General features: G+C 40.9%; 1 protein-coding gene across 1 annotated transcript in view; it reads right to left on the bottom strand.

The window, feature by feature from the left end:
- The window catches only part of SFMBT1 (Scm like with four mbt domains 1), a 34,055-nt gene extending 18,286 nt beyond the window's left edge, over window positions 1-15,769 (bottom strand). Inside the window, exons 1-6 of the mRNA XM_010126115.2 lie at window positions 15,634-15,769; window positions 9,275-9,369; window positions 4,144-4,384; window positions 3,606-3,694; window positions 2,426-2,672; window positions 621-718 (exon numbers count right to left, since the gene is read on the bottom strand). Coding sequence (XP_010124417.1) covers window positions 621-718; window positions 2,426-2,672; window positions 3,606-3,694; window positions 4,144-4,384; window positions 9,275-9,369; window positions 15,634-15,661 — 798 coding nt within the window. The 5' untranslated portion in view covers window positions 15,662-15,769. The remainder of the gene's footprint in view (window positions 1-620; window positions 719-2,425; window positions 2,673-3,605; window positions 3,695-4,143; window positions 4,385-9,274; window positions 9,370-15,633) is intronic.
- Between the last annotated feature and the right edge of the window lie 4,715 nt (window positions 15,770-20,484).

The raw sequence follows: 20,484 nt of genomic DNA, 5'->3' as shown, positions 1-20,484 counted from the left end.
GACTTCCTCCTCTGACATTCACCACAAAGAAGCAAGATTTCACAATACAGGGTGGTCTGGTAAGGCAACAGATAACTTGGACTAAATTTACATTCGTACTTCTCAAACGTGTCAAGATTTTTTTTTTTAAATTAATTAATATATATTTAAATTCAGACTCATTAGTAACATTTGCTAACACTTAGGATACAACAGGACACCTTATACAGCATGTGTGACTTCATCAGGTTACAGATTTAAGTGTTACACGTTAAACTTTTCAATGTACTCACACAATTAGAGAAACTGCAGTAATCCTGCACTCCTCTAGAGGGACAGTAATTTGCAAGACCAGCTGGTGAACAACCAGAGATGCCATTATAAAGGATCAGAACCAGGGATTTTTCCCAGTATGACAACTAATGGCTCACACAGTTGTGATGGGTGCGTTGTCTAACTTAACAATAATTGTATCATAGTATGATTTTTTAAAATAGAGAAAGTAAAAAAAACCAAAACCCAAAACAAAACATCATAAAAAGTTTCAACAATAGTGACTGACTTCGCTGAATAGTTTCTCAGGAATACAGCATTTTCATGATATCATCCACAGCATTAAGCTACACATACTGTGTCTTCACCTTAAAGAGATCTGTAGGAACTGATGACTCCTCTTCCTCCTCTTTCACCTTCTTCAGGATCTCTTGCCAATCTGCTTCACTCTTCAAGGACCTAATGGCTTGAATAAAAAGAAAGGAAAACAGTGAATGGAGTAATCTTCTTTCTTCTCAGAAAACAGTTTGATTTGTGCTCCTCCAAGTGCTAAATTCACATCTGTTCAGAATCTGTGCAAACATCTTCTTTCTTAAACGCTTACTGTTTTCTTAGACAGTTGGATGTGTTACAAAAAGAGACTGAAGTCAAGCAGCAGTATCACCCGCGTGCTGCCCAGTCTAGTTTTTCTGAGAAAACGGAGGTCACATCAACACAGAGGAAAACTTCTGGAGAAACAGTACGCCCAGAAAACAAATCCTACCTAGATAACGCTAGTCTGTTTCATGCTTAAGCTCAATAAACGTTTCACAATTCTGTCCCAGTTGCATAATTTACTTTTAGCATCTCTAATTGCAGACCATACACACCTCTGATAGAGGGAAATAACTTGTATCAGTGCCATCACACACAAAGGATCCCTGAAGTCAAGCCTCTGAGTATATCAAAGGCTCTTACGGAAACATAAAAAGGAAACAAGTCTAGTAGCTACCCAGTATTTTTAAAAGCCATTATTCACTTAAATAGTGCTGTGAAATCCACTTATCTCATTTCTGTTAGTGATTTGGCATCTCCCTGTTCACAATCCTGGTTTCAGCAGCGATTGCTCATGCACTAGCTAAGGCGGTATGCTCAGTCATTTCAACAGAAATGGTTTTGTTTTCCTCAGTATGATTTCTTCTTGTCATAAGAAGAAAACATTTAAAAACTCCACAACAGAAACAACTGTTCTAAACAACCTGAACTTCCCAAACTAATAGTACAGAGTGTGCTAGAACTTTAGATGTATACCTGCCTTTGCAGAAAGGCTTTAGGGTAAACACTGAACATTTTCCAGTTTTAGCCCAAGGTTTCCCCTCATCAGGAAACATGTTACATCACCGCTCAGCTTATAAGCAATTCATTCGTGTTTCAGCCATTTTATGCCCCACTTCTCTGATGACCCACCCTGACATACACATGCCTGGAAAACATGGTAACCTGTCCCACCCTTGGCCTTCACTTTCCCACACTCATTCCCTGGGCACCCATTTTTAAGGACATTTTCATATCCCCGTAATATCTCTTTAGACAAGGCCTTAATTAGCCCAGTCGACTTCAAGCCCCAATTGCAAAAGCTCCCGTTGAGCAGTACTTCAAAAACAGATTATTTCCCCCCTGCCTAGGACGCAAACTTACCAAAAATAACCATGAAGGCAATCCCTTCCTCAGCTTCTCCCTTTCCACAAACAGGTAGAAAGTTTTTACAGTCAAAACCATCTAGCAACTTTTGAATGAGTCAGTGAAAAGTCTTGTTGGACTATTTACTGGTCTTTTCACTTACATTTCATTAAGCACAATATTTGTCAGATCACACGCTGACCATATACATAGAATCACAGAATGGTTTGGGTTGGAAGGGACCTTCAAAGGCCACCCAGTCCAACCCTCCTGCAAGGAGCAGGGACATCTCCAAACAGATCAGGTTGCTCAGAGCCTCATCCAACCTGAATGTTTCCAGGGATGAGGCATCAACCACCTCTCTGGGCAACCTGTTTCAGTGTTCCACCACCCTCAGCGTAAAAAAATTCTTCCTTATGTCTACTCTAAACCCAGAAGGCAGATTTAGAGCATCAAAGCAACAGGAGTACTCTAGCCTCTGGTCGCCATATAAGAGATACATATTTTGAAGTACCTAAAGGTGGTTGCAGGCTATATCCATGCTGATCTGCCCACCCCACTTGATGAAGGAAAGGATCCAAGTAGAACATCCATTGGTCAAATTTGTCAGAATCCTCCAGCCCTTCGTATCGCAATTTAAGTCTCCCACCAACATTTTCTACCACGTTGACTATCCAGGCTTCCAGGGAATCCCGGATGTTTTGCAGTTCTAGCCGTGAACCTGGTGCAATGAGATCCAACGGATTTTTCCCTCTGTGAAGCTACAAAAAGAACACAAATTATTCTGTACAAGAGACCAAAACAAATCCCATACTTCCACTTTTTATACACATTCTTTTTTTCATAACTAAAGTATGAATACAGAAGTAAAGAAATATAGGTCCCTTGCTAACACAGGACAACAGAAATGACAATTTTTAGAATTGTTGGTGCTCGCATCAGAGCTTCTGAACTGCTTGTAAATACAGCCATACATTTCACTTAAGTTCTCATCATCATTTTCAGAAGCATGATCACTTATATATTCAAGGTTTGAAGGAGACACGAAGAATCTCTTTCTAGAACTGAATCATCTAGCATACAAAGATGACTAGAAAGGAAAGATATGAAGATTAAAACGTTATTTGTAAAGAAGACGTCAATGGCATTTTTAAAAAAAACTATGGTCTGGACTTTACATCCAGATACTGATACAAGGTGCAAATATTGTTTTAAGTGCCAAGGAGGGGATAGAAATTTGGTTCTTCACCAGCAAAGATGCAAGATTTATGCAAAACAATAACCTGCCCATTAGTAAAAAAAAAAAAAAAAAAAAAAAAAAAAAAATTCAGTGAGTCAACTGAGAAAGGGGACAACACGAAAGCTAGATAAAGGATTATTTCCATAGAGCTGTATGAAGGAGGAGCAGAACAGGAGGAAGACTGAAACCTAAGGGAGTTTGAAAAAGGTCTTTCTTTTGATAGCATTAATGAACAGCTCAAACCTGCAGTGACAGATATGTTTCAGGATAACGCTACCAAAAGTAAATAGTGTAAACAGGAAACAGTAGAGAGTGGCATTTTAAGGTCAGCAGCATACTACAACACTCCCTAAACTTAAAAAAGGAATTGAACTGACCATCTGAGTAGCGGTTCCTTTAACAACAAATGGGAAAACCAAGACATATCCAAGATGCAGCATGCTGCAACACTTACCCCCTCCAGCAGGTTAGCAGGAGCGCTGCATGCTCCTTTCAGCACCCGCTGAAGGAATTCCTCCTGGTCAGGTATCTTGTCCTTGATACCTAAGTGAAAAGCAAAGAAGAAAGACTGTGATTCTTCCTGCCAGTTAAAGATTATTCAGACAAAAAGAAATTACCACACTCTTGTGCTGCCTAATTCACAAGAATCTGCCACACACTCGTGAGTAACACCTTAAAAGAAGAAACAAAACAACAAAAATCTTTAAAGGAAGTAACATAGCAGTAGAATTTGGTGGGTGATGATTAAGATAACCACAAGCCTCTGTACAAATAAGTCCTATTCTGAAATTAAGCTAACTCCTCTCTGGTGAAAGAGCAACCTTCTACTCTAAGTCACAGGATTTCAGAAAAACATGGCAGAAAACCTCAACTTGTCATCACAGCAATACCATCTGTGCATAATAGCAGTTATGAAGACTACCTGCCAGGCTTACAAAAGACAAAAGCATATTTTTGCACGTACTCCCCAATTCTGCATATAGAGCCAATACCTTCAGGCACTTTGAGAATCTTCTTGTTCTGCTCACACCAGCCGATGGGGTGTAAATCAGCTGTCATGATATCACACCAAAAGTCAGCCTTGCGGTCTTCCCCGTAACCATCGTAGCGCAAGAGGAGCAGCTGCCCACAGGTAGTGATGATGGTGGCTACCCAGTAGGTGTTCTGGTCGGATTTGACAGCAACTTCCAGCTTCATACCAGGGGCAAAACCATTCTGCAAACTTGTGTCCACCTGAAGAGGAGGAAGATCATCACATTTGAGCACCTCCCAGAAACTTCATGGAGCAACAGCGGGAACCATTTAGACATGTTCATTTGCAAAAACCCTCACGACAAATGCTAGCCAGCCTCTTCAGAGAAACAAGTTCATTACGTTATGTGACCCAAACTAGAACATACACAGAATCATCGTTAATGATTTACCCTTTGCATTTCAGGGTATCTTTTCAATCTTAAATCAGTATCTTGCAATTCATCTTCCTGCCCTGGACAATACCTCGCCCACCACTGAAAGGCTTTCCAACTCACAGCTGTCAAGCTAGGTAAAACTAAAGATCAAGCTCAGCAACACAACTTTGACTTTTTGGGCTAAACTATGTCTTTCAAACTGTTTGGACAAAGCACAAACACGTGCTTCAGATAACGGTGCCACTGTCTCTTCTGCCATGCTCATTTAAGAAGGCATGAATCTGCACAAATTGCAGAATAAGGAATTTTAATGTCTCTGTCCAAGAACCTAAATAATTCTGTATGTAACATTGTTACATAAATCACACAGAACACAAACAGTATGTGTTCTTTAGTGAACTCATGCTTTGACAACAATAAAGTACCCAATGCTGTATGCTGTGTGTGTGTGTGTTTTGTGTGGGTGAGGAATCTGACGGCACAGTACTCAGATACTGAAGCCTTAACATAAAAAGATAAACTAGAATATTAAGTTTCTCACATCCCTAACTTCCCAGCTCAAACACTCCTGACTCTGTTCTGCTCTCACTACAGAGAGAGCTGTTTCTGAGCTACATTTGATTCCATGGCCTCAGTCTCAACTACAAATCTAACATGTCAATTCCCTGTTCTTAGCTGAAGGTAACTGGTGTTTTCTTTCTTATCTGGTCCCAAGTTCCATTTCCTCTTTGAATCAACTGCAAGAAAGGTTTTCAGTATGATGCAGATGCAGTAGGTATTTCCTGGGTTATTTATTAGCAGTTCTGCACTGACGGTTCAGTAGCTGCTATAGCTATGATAGTCTCATCAGTCAGCACACACTGGTTTGCTAAAAATAAAACTAAGAGAACCACATCAGAAAGAAAAGCATATGCCTCTGCTAACTGTTCACATCCTTCAGGTTAATACCCTTCACTTAGAGAAAATCCTTCTTAAGAACAAAATCAGCAGGGCCCAAAACACGCAGATATTTCCAAGTGATATTACAGAGATCATCTCTTCGAAAAGACAGTTGTCTTGCTGAAGATATTACTAAAAACTTCATATTCTGATTCCTGAAAGAAAAGCCATGAGCTCGACACAAAGTCTGAGGAATTGGGGAATCTGTGCAGCTCTCCACGCCCGAACTTTCAGCAAAGCCCCTCGGTGGAGAGAGCTGCGTTGAAGGAAACCAACAGCAACAGATGGAGCCTTCCCCGAGTCAGGCGCATTTTTCAAACACTGTCATTTATGTTCCCCGGTGGATACAGCAGAGACCAAGAAGTTAGCACCCTCTCCTGGCAGCTGGGCAAGACGACACCACTAAGCAGTTTAAAGCACAAAACTTCGTTTCTTTAGGCTGGCTCACTGAGCAGACTGGCTAGCTGGAGATGCTGTGGAAGCTCTGAGAGTATTTTCCTTGGAGCAGTGGGTCTGAGAGCGGCAACCTCCTGCTGAACGTATGGCAAGCGGAGATGACCATGAGCGGTCAGTGACAGCACAGGTTGGGCAGCTCCCATGGAGCGTTATCTCCCCGCTTTGGGCCATGTCACAGGTCAGGACCGGGGATCTGGGTCAGCTCAGGAGATAATGATAAAGAACAGACAAAAGGTATTAAGAGCATGCAAGAACACACTGCTAATAGATGTGTTCAGGTGAGGTTAGTTTTAATATATATTTACACACATATATAAGTTGCAGAAAGGAATTTAAAAAGAGAATTAAGCAGTTCTAAGTAAAGTGTATTTAGACTTTGGGGGGGAGTGACAACACTGGCACCCAGTGCAACTCCAGGTACTTGGCAAGCTCTTTTTCTTCCTACACTGTATGCAAACCAGTTACTTGCATCTCAGTATTGTTTAATTTTTAAAATGCAAGCAAATTAAACATTAGAACATGTTTTGAGGAAGTAGCTTACATTTTCCAATCTGTCTTGCTTATAGTAAGAGCAAAAATTGCAGAATTAAGAAAAGCACACAAATATAAAAAGGACCTTCCTCCCATCAGCAGGTCTAGTTCTTTGCTATGACAGGCTGTGTAATCATGGATTACATTTTCCTAACCTCATCACGTACTCTCCTACAACATGAGTTAGGTATTTCTCATCCGCTACTCCTAATGGGAGGCTGGTCACAGTCTCACCACTCTAATATTTAAAAAGAACCAAACAAAAACCTTAAGCTTTCATCTAAAATGTATTTAAATTAATTAACTTAGTTATTTATACGCATCCATTTGCTCTTCTGCCAATACTATTTTTCAGCTTAGTTTTTTCCACTCTGTTTTTTCAAAGTAGTTCCCTCTTAGCTCTCCAGATGGCAGACGACAAAAATATGTCACTCCAAGTCAAGCAACTAGCACCGCAGACTCCAGCCGGAGAGACCACTAGATGCTAGCAGAGACATCAGTGCCTGTATGGTGTCCACTGAAAATCTCTCACCTGATAGATTCTGGAATCCCACTAACAATTTCTTAGGGCTTCGTCACATAGACAGGCTGTGAACTGTCCACTGGGAGGCACTGAGGTTCTCCTCCTCTACCTTTTCCAAACCACTACCTTCTAATGGACAGCAGAAATCCTGAGCATGTGACCGTGCACTATTGAATTTCTACTAACAGTGAGATCTAGGCAATGTGACGCTACTGTAAATATGCTCCTCTCTCTGCTTGTCAATTCAGTGTCAGCATTAACTTTCCAAAATTTTATGCCAAGCTCACTACAGAGAACAACAAAACTGGCTCGCAGACAAGGGAACTCTGCTAGCAAACGCCCAACGGTTCCCCTTCTGAACGTGCAGGCATCTACTTTCATGCTCACTTGTGACCCCCTGTGCAGTGCTCCTGGCATCCCGGGTCCCCCAGCCAGCTCCCCGAGGTGGGGTGCGGAGGGTGGCCAGCCCAGTATTTTTACTGATCATGACCACAGGATTCAGATCTCGTTTGACACAGACGAGTTGGCAAAGAGTGCAGTGCAGGGGTAACAAAGTCATTCAAAGTGTTTTTCCTGGCAATTAACAAAATAACAGCTGCAATGTTAATTCAGTCAGCCACCACTGGAAAGCCGGCATGACAATCAGTTTGTATAATGTTGAGCTATGATACCAAGCTTCTTTAACAGAGATTACGTGAGATAAACCACACCAGAGGAGTACTCCTCACACTACTGCCACTGCTGCGATTCCATACTGCTCTTCAATGTGGGCTGCGCGGGCACCACCACTCTGAGCAAGCTTGCTCTTGCTAGAGCCTTAGTACACTAAGGAGAAACAAAGCAAGCATAGGCCTCTCCCTTCCAGAAACGAGAAACATGCATGTTTACTCTGAACAAAAAGCTTACAATTACCTCCCACTGTATGGAAGAGCCTCTGTGAAGTCTATTGTGCATCTTTACTACTAACGCCATTACCATACTTTAATAGATTCTTTAAGGTTTTACACTTCTGCCGGTTACCTTTGGACTCAAAATGCTTTGTGATCCTTCATGAACAGACCTCAGTTTGTTTTCCTGCTGATTTAAGTCTCCTGTACTGAAAGTAGTGATACTGGGCCCCAAAGCCTGAGCACCATGGAGTGCTTCTTAAGCCACACACAAATCACCACCCTCACTGCCATGGTAAAAGACCCACAGCCAGACTTTGAAGGACTACTGAACAGTAACTTTAATAAAGTTGGTTATATTAGCCTTTCATAAGCCTCAGAGCTCAAAAAATTCAGAGCCTGAATATTACCATCACTTTTAGAGGATAATTTTTAACTTACTGAAGCGGCATTTTAACCTCAGTACACAAACCAAGAGGTTTGGAAACCAGCTCTATACAGCACACCTTCACTGATAACAGATACAAGGAAAAAATTTTTCACAATGAGGGTAGTGAAACACTGGAACAAGTTGCCTGGAGGGGTGACAGATGCCTCATCCCTGGAAACACTCAAGGGCTCTGATGGGGCTCTGAGCAACCTGATCTGTTGGAGATATTCCTGCTACTTGCAGGGGGCTGGATTAGACGGCCTTTAAAGGTCCCTTCCAACCCAAACTATTATACGACTCTATGACCCAGTACAAGAAGGCAGACTTCACATTCAGATCTCACTCAATGGGACAGTACACTCCAGGATTTTACCAACAAACATATGATTAAAGATATCCAAGCATAAAGACAAGGGCTTATCAAGACTTCATCCTATCCATTAAGCCTGCAACCAACAATTATCCTAATCAGTATTCTAACTTCTGCTTGGCAGAGCTCTAGTTTTCTCCTTGGCCTCCTTGAGAGTCACCATTAAAATCTTCTTTGAAAGCATATTTTAATTCTACTGTTCAAGAACTATACTACCAGCTTTCTAAAGCTAGCTCCTCCACAGCAGTTGCCCAGTAGCAATCACCAAATGAAGAAAGAAACTGGCCAGGTTGAGCTTTATGAGAAAAATCAAGCTTATCTTCTGGTGCAGAAAAGACCAGGAGCCCCTTAACTTTCAGCACTTGTGGATGGGATTACCCTGTGCTACGCAGAGAGAGGAAGATGAGAAACAGCAATAAAAAGGTGAAATTCCTCCTTTCTTGTTAGTCTAAGAAACATGATGCTAGTTAGTCTTCCAGATTTGAGAGCATCAACTCGTTCAAAGAAATCCAAAACACTCAGTGTATCAAAAAACACAGTGTAGGAGATGGTAAGCAAACACACACTCCCTTACTCACATGTTTAAAAGATCCATGGGGGGCTGCAGTTGCTCCTGTGTCTTCTAGATACTCATCCCAATTGAATTCCACTTCTTCCACACTGGAACCACCATCTGGAAGGGAAGCAAAAAACATTCTACTTCACAACCTGTTGGCTTAAGTTTTAGGCTCTAAGAATTACAGCAAAACCCATTTCAGTTCCAGATGACTGACAACACAAGTGCGCAGTGAACTTCAGTTATATGTTTCAACACACAGACAAAACTACTTAGCCTTTCTTTCTACGTGAAAGGCACTTTAAGTTGGATCTGGTCTGAAAAAATAGTGAGGTCCTAAGGATTTTGGCTAAGTATAAATTGTTTACAATTTGTGAGAAAAGAACATAAGCAGACGAGTTCTGTATTTGTATCAACGAATCTAAAAGACTCAAAACTCTGGGTACACCAGACCATCAGTGTATTAAATTAAAAACCATCCAGGAAACAGCAATACCGATAGTAAGAGGTTTGAAAAGACAGACTAAAAAAAAACTGAAATACAACTCTTCGCTCTTTTAAGTTAGATAATATTTATTTAGATGTTATAAATATACCACCAAAAGCACAGAGAAGGATTCAGGGTAGTTCTAAGGAAAACAGCTTGAGACACAACTGAAATCAAGAACACTTAAATTAATCATGTAAAAAAACCCAGCTCATAAGGTGTAACACCCTCTTTAGATGAGGAACATCTCATTTCTAGATGCAATTAAGGCAAAAATGTGCTAAAACCACTCAAGCCACAGTTCAGAACTCACTCAGGCTGTTAGGGAAGCAAGCAGCTGTAGTGAGCCACACTACCAATTAGTCACATTTTCTACTATTGTTGTCAACCCCGTCCCCCAGCCCCAGTCTCCCCTGCAGTTCTTGGCTCACTTCTCTGCTCCTCTTCTATTCCCGTTTTCTCCAAGCTGCTCTGCCGAAAAGATGTCACAACCAACACAGGTTGGATTTCTAGTCCCCTATTTAGTTCAGCACACAGCCACATTATATTTTTCCTGCAGGCACAGTGTGAGATGACCAGGGAGGGTCGCACCTCAGATAAGCGGCATTTTAACCTCGGTACACAAACTACAGCTTCAGGTTCAGCAGCAGAACAGGACAGCAGTGACACGACATAAAAGCAAAGCTGTTCATTTTCATTTTTAGCCCGATCCTACTATCTGCGCCATCATTGCCTTTATGAATGAACACAAGAGATTTCCATCTCTTAAGACCAGGAAACCTGATACCTTGTTTGTACTTGAAAACAGAAAAATCTCTGTGTATCACAAGCATGGAGAGAGCTCAGCAAAGGTTACAGGGACACCAACACTTCCTAACACTCAGCCTTTCCCAGGACAGGTGGCAACCGTTCTTTCAAGGAGTGGGAGCTGGAGTAGGAAACATTACATGTCCAAAAAAAATGAATGAAATACTATTACATGCCTTTATCAGACCCGTGGACATGCTGACAATCTGCTAAGTATGCTCCACAACAGTTCTTAGTCCTCAAGCAGAGAGGGGTAAATATTTGCCCAAAAGTCTGAGCTACGTTAAACAGTCTAAAAAACCTACAAGGCTTGAGTGTAAAGTATGTGCATTTTATCCTGAAACTGATTGCTAAGCTCATATTTGACTTTTCATTGTAATTCAAGGAATTATCATTTCCCAAAATTTAGAAATGTATATTCAGTTAGCTTTTTGTTTGCTGATGACAGTATCTCTTTTAAAGGCAGCTCTTATCTCTCCCAAACCCAATTTCATTTTGCTAGTTTTAAACAACCACAGTTGGTTATGTTAGCCTTTCATAAGCCTCACAGCTCAAAAAATTCAGAGCTTGAATATTACCATCACTTTTAGGGGATAATTTTTAACTTACTGAAGTACTATACCCAGAGAAGGACAGAACTAAGTAGTTTTATTTTTAAAATTTTGAGGGAATAAAGAGGTTAAGGTACAGACCACAGCTGTTTGCAAATTAGCGTGGAGTTGATCAAAGCTTTAGCTGCAAGTCATTCTAAGAAAAACATAATTTCATTGCAAAATGTTGTTAAAACAGATTAAGATTTCTTAACTCATTAAAACAACACTTTACGTTAATATAACCATTAAAATGTTTAAGTTCACAGCTGCAGAACCAAAGTGGGAAGAAATATCAGGTCGAAAACAACATTTATCAGTTAAAACCAAGAGCGAACTTTGGTTTTCCTCCTGCCCAGAGAAAGCAGCTCACCCTTTCCCACCGAAAAGCACCCAGCTGCTCAACAGCAGCAACAACCCCGCTTTCCCCCAGCTCCAAAAAGCACTTTGCGTGTAAAAAGAACTGCTTGCAACGCCTAATGCGTTCCTGTTCGAAGGGAAACATAAAGCAACGTGACTGCTCCGTGCTTTTTAACAAGTCTGAGAGCCAAGCAGCTCGACCTGGGAATACCAGGCAGATCTTGAGGCTTTCCAGCCATGCTCTTTACCAAGCTGCTTGCAGCCCCGAGTCTTCAATAACCTGTTATCATCAGATAACTGTCTAAGGGGTAGTTAAGCTCCTTAAATGAGGCACAGGTCACTTAACACACTGAAAGGGTCAATTAGTAACTTATGTTGCCACTTAATTGCTACAAGGAGCTCCTGAGAAAGTCAGTTTGCATGCTGCTCCAGCTACCCTTTCGCCTCTAACTACGGTTAAAACCAGTTCCCAACTGGATCAGCGTTACCACAGGTCCTTCGTCGCTCCACTAATCCGTGGGCTCTGCAGCCCGTATGTTTTCAAATCTAAAAAGAGCTGTTTCCCTCCTGGTCTGCGCTGCCGTGAGAAGGGCTCAGATTGCTTTGTTTTGTACAGCACCCAAATCTCTCCAGCACACCCAGAAGGTCTCTTGCAACTAATTTTTCATAGGAAAAAAATAGAATCAGAAATTCTTGTCCAACACTCATTGCAAATTTAATACTCTTCCTGCTCTATTTTGGAGAGTTTCGTTGAGTTAGAGGGATTATTTTAAAAACTTATTATAAAAAGCACCCAGAACTTTCACTGTTTCGTTCATTCAGCAAGAGGTCAACTCAGCCCAGCTTGCGTTTACACTTCGCTAAAGTTTTACAATCAAAACAGACCAGGTGATCAGCCTTGCACTTCAACCACCGAGCACACAGAGCTGGGGAGCTCAGGGCTCTCCTTCCTTCCTTCGGGAGGCTGACAGCCGATGGCTGTGCCGAGCTACAGGATTTAACAAATCTATCTGCTGCTTCTCACACACAGCCCTGCACAGCACCTACCAAACCAACGTGGGCATGAAAAGCTCATTGAATAAAGCTCCAAGCAAAAATGCTGTATGAGGTTTCACAGCGAGAGCAGTAAACTGCTTTTTTAATTGCAGGGTGTGGCAGGACTACAGAAACCATGAAAAATCTCAGAAATCAAGTATCTGTTTTTCAAGATTTGAATGCAGAAACACTCCAAGGTGAAGGACCATCTCTCTGGTAAGGCTCATGCTAGCTAGAAATAGTAGAGAGTCAGAACTCAATCGCTTTTCTGGTTTTATTGGCAGGATAGCTGCAGCAGAGCAGGGCCCTCTTTAAATCAAGCCTTTGATCTAGTCTGCTGGTATTTTTTGCAAGACCCTATTGCACAGCACCGTCCTCGTGGGTTAGCAGATCCTGGGCTACACACAGGACCAGTTTAATGAAGCTACATTCCTGAGGGGCCATATGTCTGTATTAAACGTCCTGATCAGCCTCAGCTCAAACTACTCAACAAAACCTCAGATATTTATACTAGAAACTCACTTGTACTGTGAGAAAACTCACAAATTAATATGACAGATGACAACAACCAAAACCTTATTTAATCCATTTAACCCCTAAGCACAACTTATTAATGTAATGCTGCCTGACTGTACATATGTATATATATATATATATATATATTCTCTCTTTTCTCCCCATATCCTTAATTCAATAGAACAAAATTGTTACAAGTCCTAAACGAATTAAACTTTTTACTACATGGAGATATATTTTTCTATATGAGACAAGATGCTTGAGCCACATCTGCTCAGTGGCAAAGCTCAACTTTGCCAAAGGCAGGGAAAGAAACCAGATGCGATTCTTATCTCTCTAGCCTCACTGCACAACTAGTTTTTGTCAGTAAAATTTTCAAGTCAAGCTAACAAAAATTTTCTCAAGAAAAGAGATCTGTGGTGAATGTTTATCCACTCTGGAGGTGAGACAACTGTCTGTAGAATGTTAGAAGTTTCTTAGGTAGCTACATCATTTCCCATTTATCACTATTTCTACTAGGATTACTCTCAACGCTAACTCCTCCTTTTTGGATTTTACCATCAATTCTGTCCTGGTGCTCTCTGCTAAATACAGGAAGAGAAAGAATACCAAATTACACCATTTGGATACAAGATGGAAGTGAAATATTAAGGATATTAGCCTTCAAAAACACCTGTAATGGAAACAGTCTATGTCAGACTGTTTTAATCTTTGGATTCGAGTTAAATTCTCACTGCAAATAATTTTCATGCATCTTTAATGTGATTTAGTTGAAGACTGTCATATTGGACATTTAAGTACATCACATTGAAGTCTGCAAGACCTTCAATTAAGGCTAAGCTAAAGGTTTCTCACCCCAAAACTTAGATATATTTCAATCTGATTTTAATAACAGTTAATCTTTTCCATCTACACCAGCTGCAAGACCATGAATAAATAAAGACAGGTTGAACTTCAGCAGCTGAGAAAGACTGTGACAAGAACGAAAGTTGTCTTTTCCCCTTGTAGTGCAGGAGAGCATCACAATCAACAACCCTGGCCACTGTCTGGGTTCTTGCAGGCAGAGAGCCAGTACATAAAAACGAAAAAGACAGAGGGGAATCTCCAAAACCTGCTAAAGGTCATCAAGTGGAAAAAATTACACCAGTCAAAGAAAATAAAGGGAATGTTCCAGTAGTGGTTGGGACTGGTCTAACTCAAAGCACTTCAGGAAATACTATTAGAGGGCACAACAAAACCAATGTGCTTATGCTTACACGGGTAGCATCTGCTGAAAAATATATTTGAACTCAGCAAGTAAAGCTCTCTTCAGTTATTGTTTGCTTTTCACAGCCACCTGTACTCAAACCAGGCACTAAAAGGATGCTCAAGAAAATAGCTGTTGAGTAATTTCAAGACAATATCAAACCCTTCCTAGTGATTCCAGAAGCACCCAGAGAAGACTGGGTGACCTCTGACACTTTTTGAGGAAGACGGAAAAATTTCAATATAGTTTTTAGTACAGAGGGAGGTACTATCAGACTGTGAACATCCCATCGCTGACCCTATATACATCTCCTTACTGTTCTCAGCTGCTCAAAGCCTTTTCTCTTTCTTACACTACGTGACAGAAGTTAGCAATTTCTACTAGGAAACAGTATTTGCATGTGCCCGGAGACATTCTGCGTACTTGTGCGCGCTGGTTTTTCTTGCTTATTTGAGGATATAATGTTGACAACAACTCGAGCGATTGGCTATAATTAATAATCAAAAAGCATATTTCAGCATCACAAAGCAGATCATAGCATTCTGCTAAAAGCACTGCAGATTAAAATAATCTTTAACATTTCTTGAGTAACACTGACAGCTTAGACTTCCATGAAGTAAAGGTACAAAAACCACCAATAGCAAATTGTGCTACGAGAAGAGCTGCTTGTGGGACAAGTACCAAAGGAAAGTAATACTCAGATAAAATCCTAACCCAACTGTTCACACTGTTAACTACAAAATAAAATTGACTTCATGTTAACCAGCACTATAAGTAGGGACCTCCTCAAGGAAAAGGAATAAACAATGCCAGGCAAGTCAGAAAAATGGATGGGCCTTAACCTCATTAAGAGTGTACAATCCCAGAACTGTTTGGGAAAGCTGTTAGCATCCCCAGCCACCCCAGACTGACACTCTTAGCCTGGTGTTTCAAGGTGAACCAAAATCTGAGCTAATTTATCATAATGCACCACTTTGCAGCAGGTTAGGAGTTGATATTCCAAAGGCATCAAAGCAGGCACACCAAGGCACCGCAGAAAACCAGGACAGATTACAAAGGCAGCAAATAGCTTCAGTTATCCAACTTTTTAAACTAGCAGCACAACCTTGTTGAAATATTAAGAACAAGATGAACACAAGGATAGAACAAGATAATATTAAGCACTTTAACAGACAAATGCCTTAAAATAATAGTGTTAAAGCCGCTGAGCTTTGAGTTTCTCCCCATAGACAGTATACAGCATCAGACACATGCACTATTCCCTGTGCTTATCTTTGTTCCATCTCATTTGCCAAGTGTTTTTGAGAGCTGCTAGCCACAGAGCTCAGCTAGGCTATTACCTGCATCATACTGCTGTTCTCCATTCATCTCCACAGTAGCCCAGTGGTTATTTCGAGCAGCCAGAAGCAGGGGAATCCCAGGCTGTCACGGTTTGGTGGTCATGAGTTGTCTCCCACCTTCAATCCTACTGGCAGCCAGAACATTCAAGAAGGGAACCTGAAAAAAAACCCAAAAGGAACAACTGGTAAGAAAATCTTTTATCAGATTTTAACTACTTTTAAGATATATTAAAAGTAAAAAGATATATTAAGATATATTAAAAACATTACTCCAGCAACAAGTCAAAACCAAGGGCATCTCTCTGCATTTATGTATGGTTAGCTATTCCACACTCATCTGCAGACCAAATAGATTCTAGCAAAAAAATAATATTTCCTAAGTCATTCAATTAGAAAGCTGATTTTCAACCCCCAAAAATTCCACCCCTCTCAAAAGCTCCTTCAACCCTTCACAAGGCCAAAGAGGCAGGGAACTAATCAAGTCATGGCTTAGGAACAAGGCAAAACAAGAATCAAGCTCCGTTGTCACCTGGACCAACGTAAGTGTCTGAAGTCAAGAAAGCCAACTGACACCGGCAAAGGAAAAGCACAACAAGGCTCACAAAACGTCTGCTCAGGCTGTGGGATTCTAATACTTTAGCCATTTGGTTTCCGCAAGCCTTCCAGTGATTTGCAACTCTGGTCTTGAATGGCTATAAGACAAATTTAAATATATGCATGCATTTTAAACTTACTCAATTCTTAACAGTTCAACCAAGGAGCCATCACTTCATCACTTTGGACTTGGAAGACACCAGTGAAACTGTTCTGCTATGACACAGTAGCTCATTTATTAGCAAAATGTTGTCTCATGTAAGTGGAAAAAAAAATTAACACTCTGTATGCCAAGATATTATCAAGAGATGTACTTTATTTTAATTTTATTTTATAGTATTTTGGCAGTCCTAAAATTTTCATTGGTTTTTATGGCAGTTCATAAGGCAAAACATATTTTGAGACATTCAACACAGGCAGTTACCTGTCATTCTGATACTTAGAAGATGTACTGACTTCACCCATGCCAATGGTTCTTCAAGAAGAAGCAGCCCTGTACAACAGCAGAGCACTGCTCCTAACTACATTACATTAAAATCATGATTCCGTGTTATGAGAAAAACAAGCAAGTGATAGAACTCCAGCCCACTCATAACACATAGTCCTTCCACTCTCCAAAGTCCTTGAGAATCACCTTCCTCTCCAAGTGACACCACTTCCCTTTACTCTTCTCAATACTCCTCTCTGTCAATAGAGCCCCAGATTGTTTTGGGGACAACAGGACAAGAAAATTTTGCAGTCTGTTTTGACAAACCCACCCTACAAATACAGAGGCTGTACAAATGCAGATGACTGAACTGTTTAATGTCTTATTCTGTTACCCCTAAACCAGAAAATATTGCCCTGTAGAATATCTGAGAATGGCAGGTGAAAAAATGCCCTGCAACTGGCTGGTTTTCACACTTTTACTACACACACACATGTGCACACACACAGTTTTTCTCTAGTTGTGCAAGCTGAAGGTATTCCCGCCTGGATGTGTATTCCCCCCCGCCCCCCCAATCGATCAGGTTTAAAAATAAAAGAAAAGAAAAAAGAAAAAAAAAGGTTTAAAAAAAGAGGAAAAAAAAAAGATAGTAGAAGTACACTCCAAAACATTTTGTGATGAGAAGCAGTAACTTCCAAAACTATTCCTATGAGCAACTAAATCATTATTTCATTATTAATGGTAGAAACCAAGGAAGCACAGGTCTAAAGGAAGCCGACTAGCTCACTGCACGTGCAAAGCACTGTGAGTATTTTTCCCTTACAAAATGCTCCACTACAGCAAAGTTGCATAGTAAAGCCTAGGTTACATATTTCTTTATTAATATCACACTTTGACTGACAACTTCATATGAATCAATGAGATGGAGCATGAGGGAACCCTGAAAACAAGATTATTGCCTTGAAAATTCCTGTAAAAAAAGAAAAAGATAGTCTTCAAATACCCTTTGCATTCTTGTTGAATGTCTGGGAAGCATCTGTTTGTTCTTTTTAAGGAAGATACCAGAAATCATGTAGAGGACTAAAAATCCAGTTTTAAAAAACACAGGCTGCACTTCTCGCCTAAACACATTCTGAATAACTATGGTTTTAAAAAAGGAAGTCCTACACATCTGAAAATTCTTAATTTTTTTTTTTGTTTTGTATATCCGTAGTGTCTATGGAGACTATCCAACAGAGGGTAGAGAGGTTTGGTGGTGGTGGGGGGTGTTATGGTTAAAAAGATCAACCTATTTTAAGTGGGGGGTTTTTCTACTACAGCATGGAAAAATCCATAAGAAATACAAGTTGCGTAGCAGATGGAAACACAAAAATCTTACCTCAGAATGAATATCACAAATGAGAGATATTCCAAGATGATATCACTTTTAAAGGTGCAAACCTGATTTCACTTTTGAAGGTATAACTGGACTGGACACCCGGTAACTACAAATGACTAAGCCACTATCCAGCCCCTCTCTCTCTGAAAGAGCACCTTCCACCCACCACAACTGCAAGCGGAGCTGAAGCAGCTTTAGGCAGTTGCATTTGTATTGTCATTCAAATAAGTGGCTTCTGAATTGCAGCTGGTCTGAAAAATTGTAACAAAATATTTTTTTCCTTTGAAAATTTGTCTATTTGTTAAAAATTCAAGTATTTTGAAGAAGTAGTTTTATTACAGTGAAGTTTAAGTGGGAGAGCAACCGCTTCTTCCCAGCTTCCCTGCCCAGTTCCTCAGCAGTCTGTCAGAGTCAGCTCCTGTAACCCCAGGCACACGGCAGGGACCAGGCGGACGCCCACAGCTGGGACCAGAAAGGGCAGTGTCCCTGTCCCTGTTGATAGCAGTATCTCTAGGCTCCCGTGGTCTGTGTGCAAAGCAAGTTTATCAAGATGTGTTTCCACCATTTAGACACAGAGAACTTGTAAAGAAGAAAAAACAAAAAAAAGTTAAAAAAACCCCAACTCTTCCCAAAGCACCCTAATTCCATTTTGTGAAGGATTTCTATGGTTCAACTGAAAATGCTAAGTGTAGCAGGCTGCAAATGTCCTGAGCACATCTGTGGAGCATCCAGGCTTGCTAGCTGGCAATACCACACAGGTCAAACCAAACTCAAGTTCTACTTCAACTGAAAGGGAGATGCCAAAGTTGTGCTGCAGACTAAACTGAAGTTCTTGGCATGAATTTTAGGGAACTGCAGTGCAAAGCACTGAAAAGCCTGCCTGAAGTCTCCTGCACACACCACCGGTAGCTTCACTCACATACAAATAAGACAACAAATCTGAACAGAATTAAAGAAACATCCATCAACAGTACTCAGCAGTGTTCTCAAGTACAACCAAAAAGATAACAAACTTAAAAAAATCCATGACATGTGAGAATAAAAATCTGTATGAGTGGCAAGAGGTAAGAGCTCATTAAAACCCCCTGTTGAACGGTAGCTAACACCACAAAAATCTACTGCGTAGAAGATATTAACACAGTTTTATTCATTACAGGTTCAGGAATGCATTTGGAAGGGAACTCAGCTGCCAACTGCTTCTAACCTACTCTTCTCCAGCTCAAAAAGACTGTGCTCCACATACACCTACAAGGTCACAAGCTAACACCCAATTCAGCTCTGTTCCAATGAGAAATTTACCAAGAAACCAAGCACACGCACCAATCTCTATCAATCAGCCTCCACTGGTTCCTCATGTACCTCTTCCACGCTCTCGGACAAAGCCATGCAGGGTAAGCTAAGGCACGTTCCCAGCCAACCCCTTCTGATGGCTTTCCTCCTGTAGACTGACAGTCTAAGTTTCCGTGCACTCCATCCTTTAGGAAATCATGTTGGAACACGACGTCACTGGCAACCCGCATGATGCTTGGCACACAGCAAAGACCTAACCAGCAAAGTACCTTTTAATCATTAATCAAAATATTTCTTGGTAATGGCCTATCGTAAGCCTATCAGCTGTCACACTGCTAAGCCAAACCATGGCAATGCTGTGAAAAACACCGAGCGAAGCATGTAGTCCAACAAATCGGGGGATAAGCCTCTGGTTTCTAACAGTGTAGCCCTGGCAAAGTACCCTCAAAATTTAATTGCAGTTAAGATATTTTCATTTTATGGGATCCAGCTCCAAATTAACTTCTACAACTGAACTAGCTGATGTAAAACTAACTTTACCTTTTTTTGCAGCATGGAAATATTTAAGACATCCCCCCATGCCCCCCCCCCCCCCCCCCAAAACAAAACCCCAAAAGAGTCTGTTTATTTAAAAGTTGCCAAATACTGGCAGCTTCTGTTGAAGTTGATCAATATTCTCCCCAAGTGAAGCTGGGTAGTTATGCAGGGTTTCATAAGCAGCTCTGGTGTTTTATGTACACAAAATGGAGAGCACTTGTAATTAGCACCCGCCATGGCTGATGCGGACAATCTGCAATCTGGCACCCCAAAGATTACCTTTTGATAAATCCTGAGGGGAGGGGACCACAAGTGCTGCCGGAACAGAGCTGATTTGGAAACAGTTTGGACTCTTCAGTCTCACTTCTGCATTTCAAACCTCCTTTCAGCACATGAAATATTCAGATGTTAGCAACTGGAGGCAGCATTGAAAACAGTTACAGTTCATTAAAGCCAGATGGCTCACTTGAATATGAAATCAAACATAAGTTGGATGTTGAATTAAAGTAAATCAGCTGGTGTCTGAAGCTTAATATTATTTTAAAACAAAAGCGCATGAGACAATGGGGACAAGAGACACCCCTACAGACTGGGGAAGAAGCTACAGAAAGGATCAGATTTCAAC

The sequence above is a fragment of the Chlamydotis macqueenii genome, chromosome 10 (assembly GCF_036417535.1).
Source record: "Chlamydotis macqueenii isolate bChlMac1 chromosome 10, bChlMac1.mat, whole genome shotgun sequence".
NCBI classification, from domain to species: Eukaryota; Metazoa; Chordata; class Aves; order Otidiformes; family Otididae; genus Chlamydotis; species Chlamydotis macqueenii.
The sequence above is the reverse complement of the archived record's forward strand: the minus strand, read 5'-3'. Positions and strand labels throughout refer to the sequence as shown.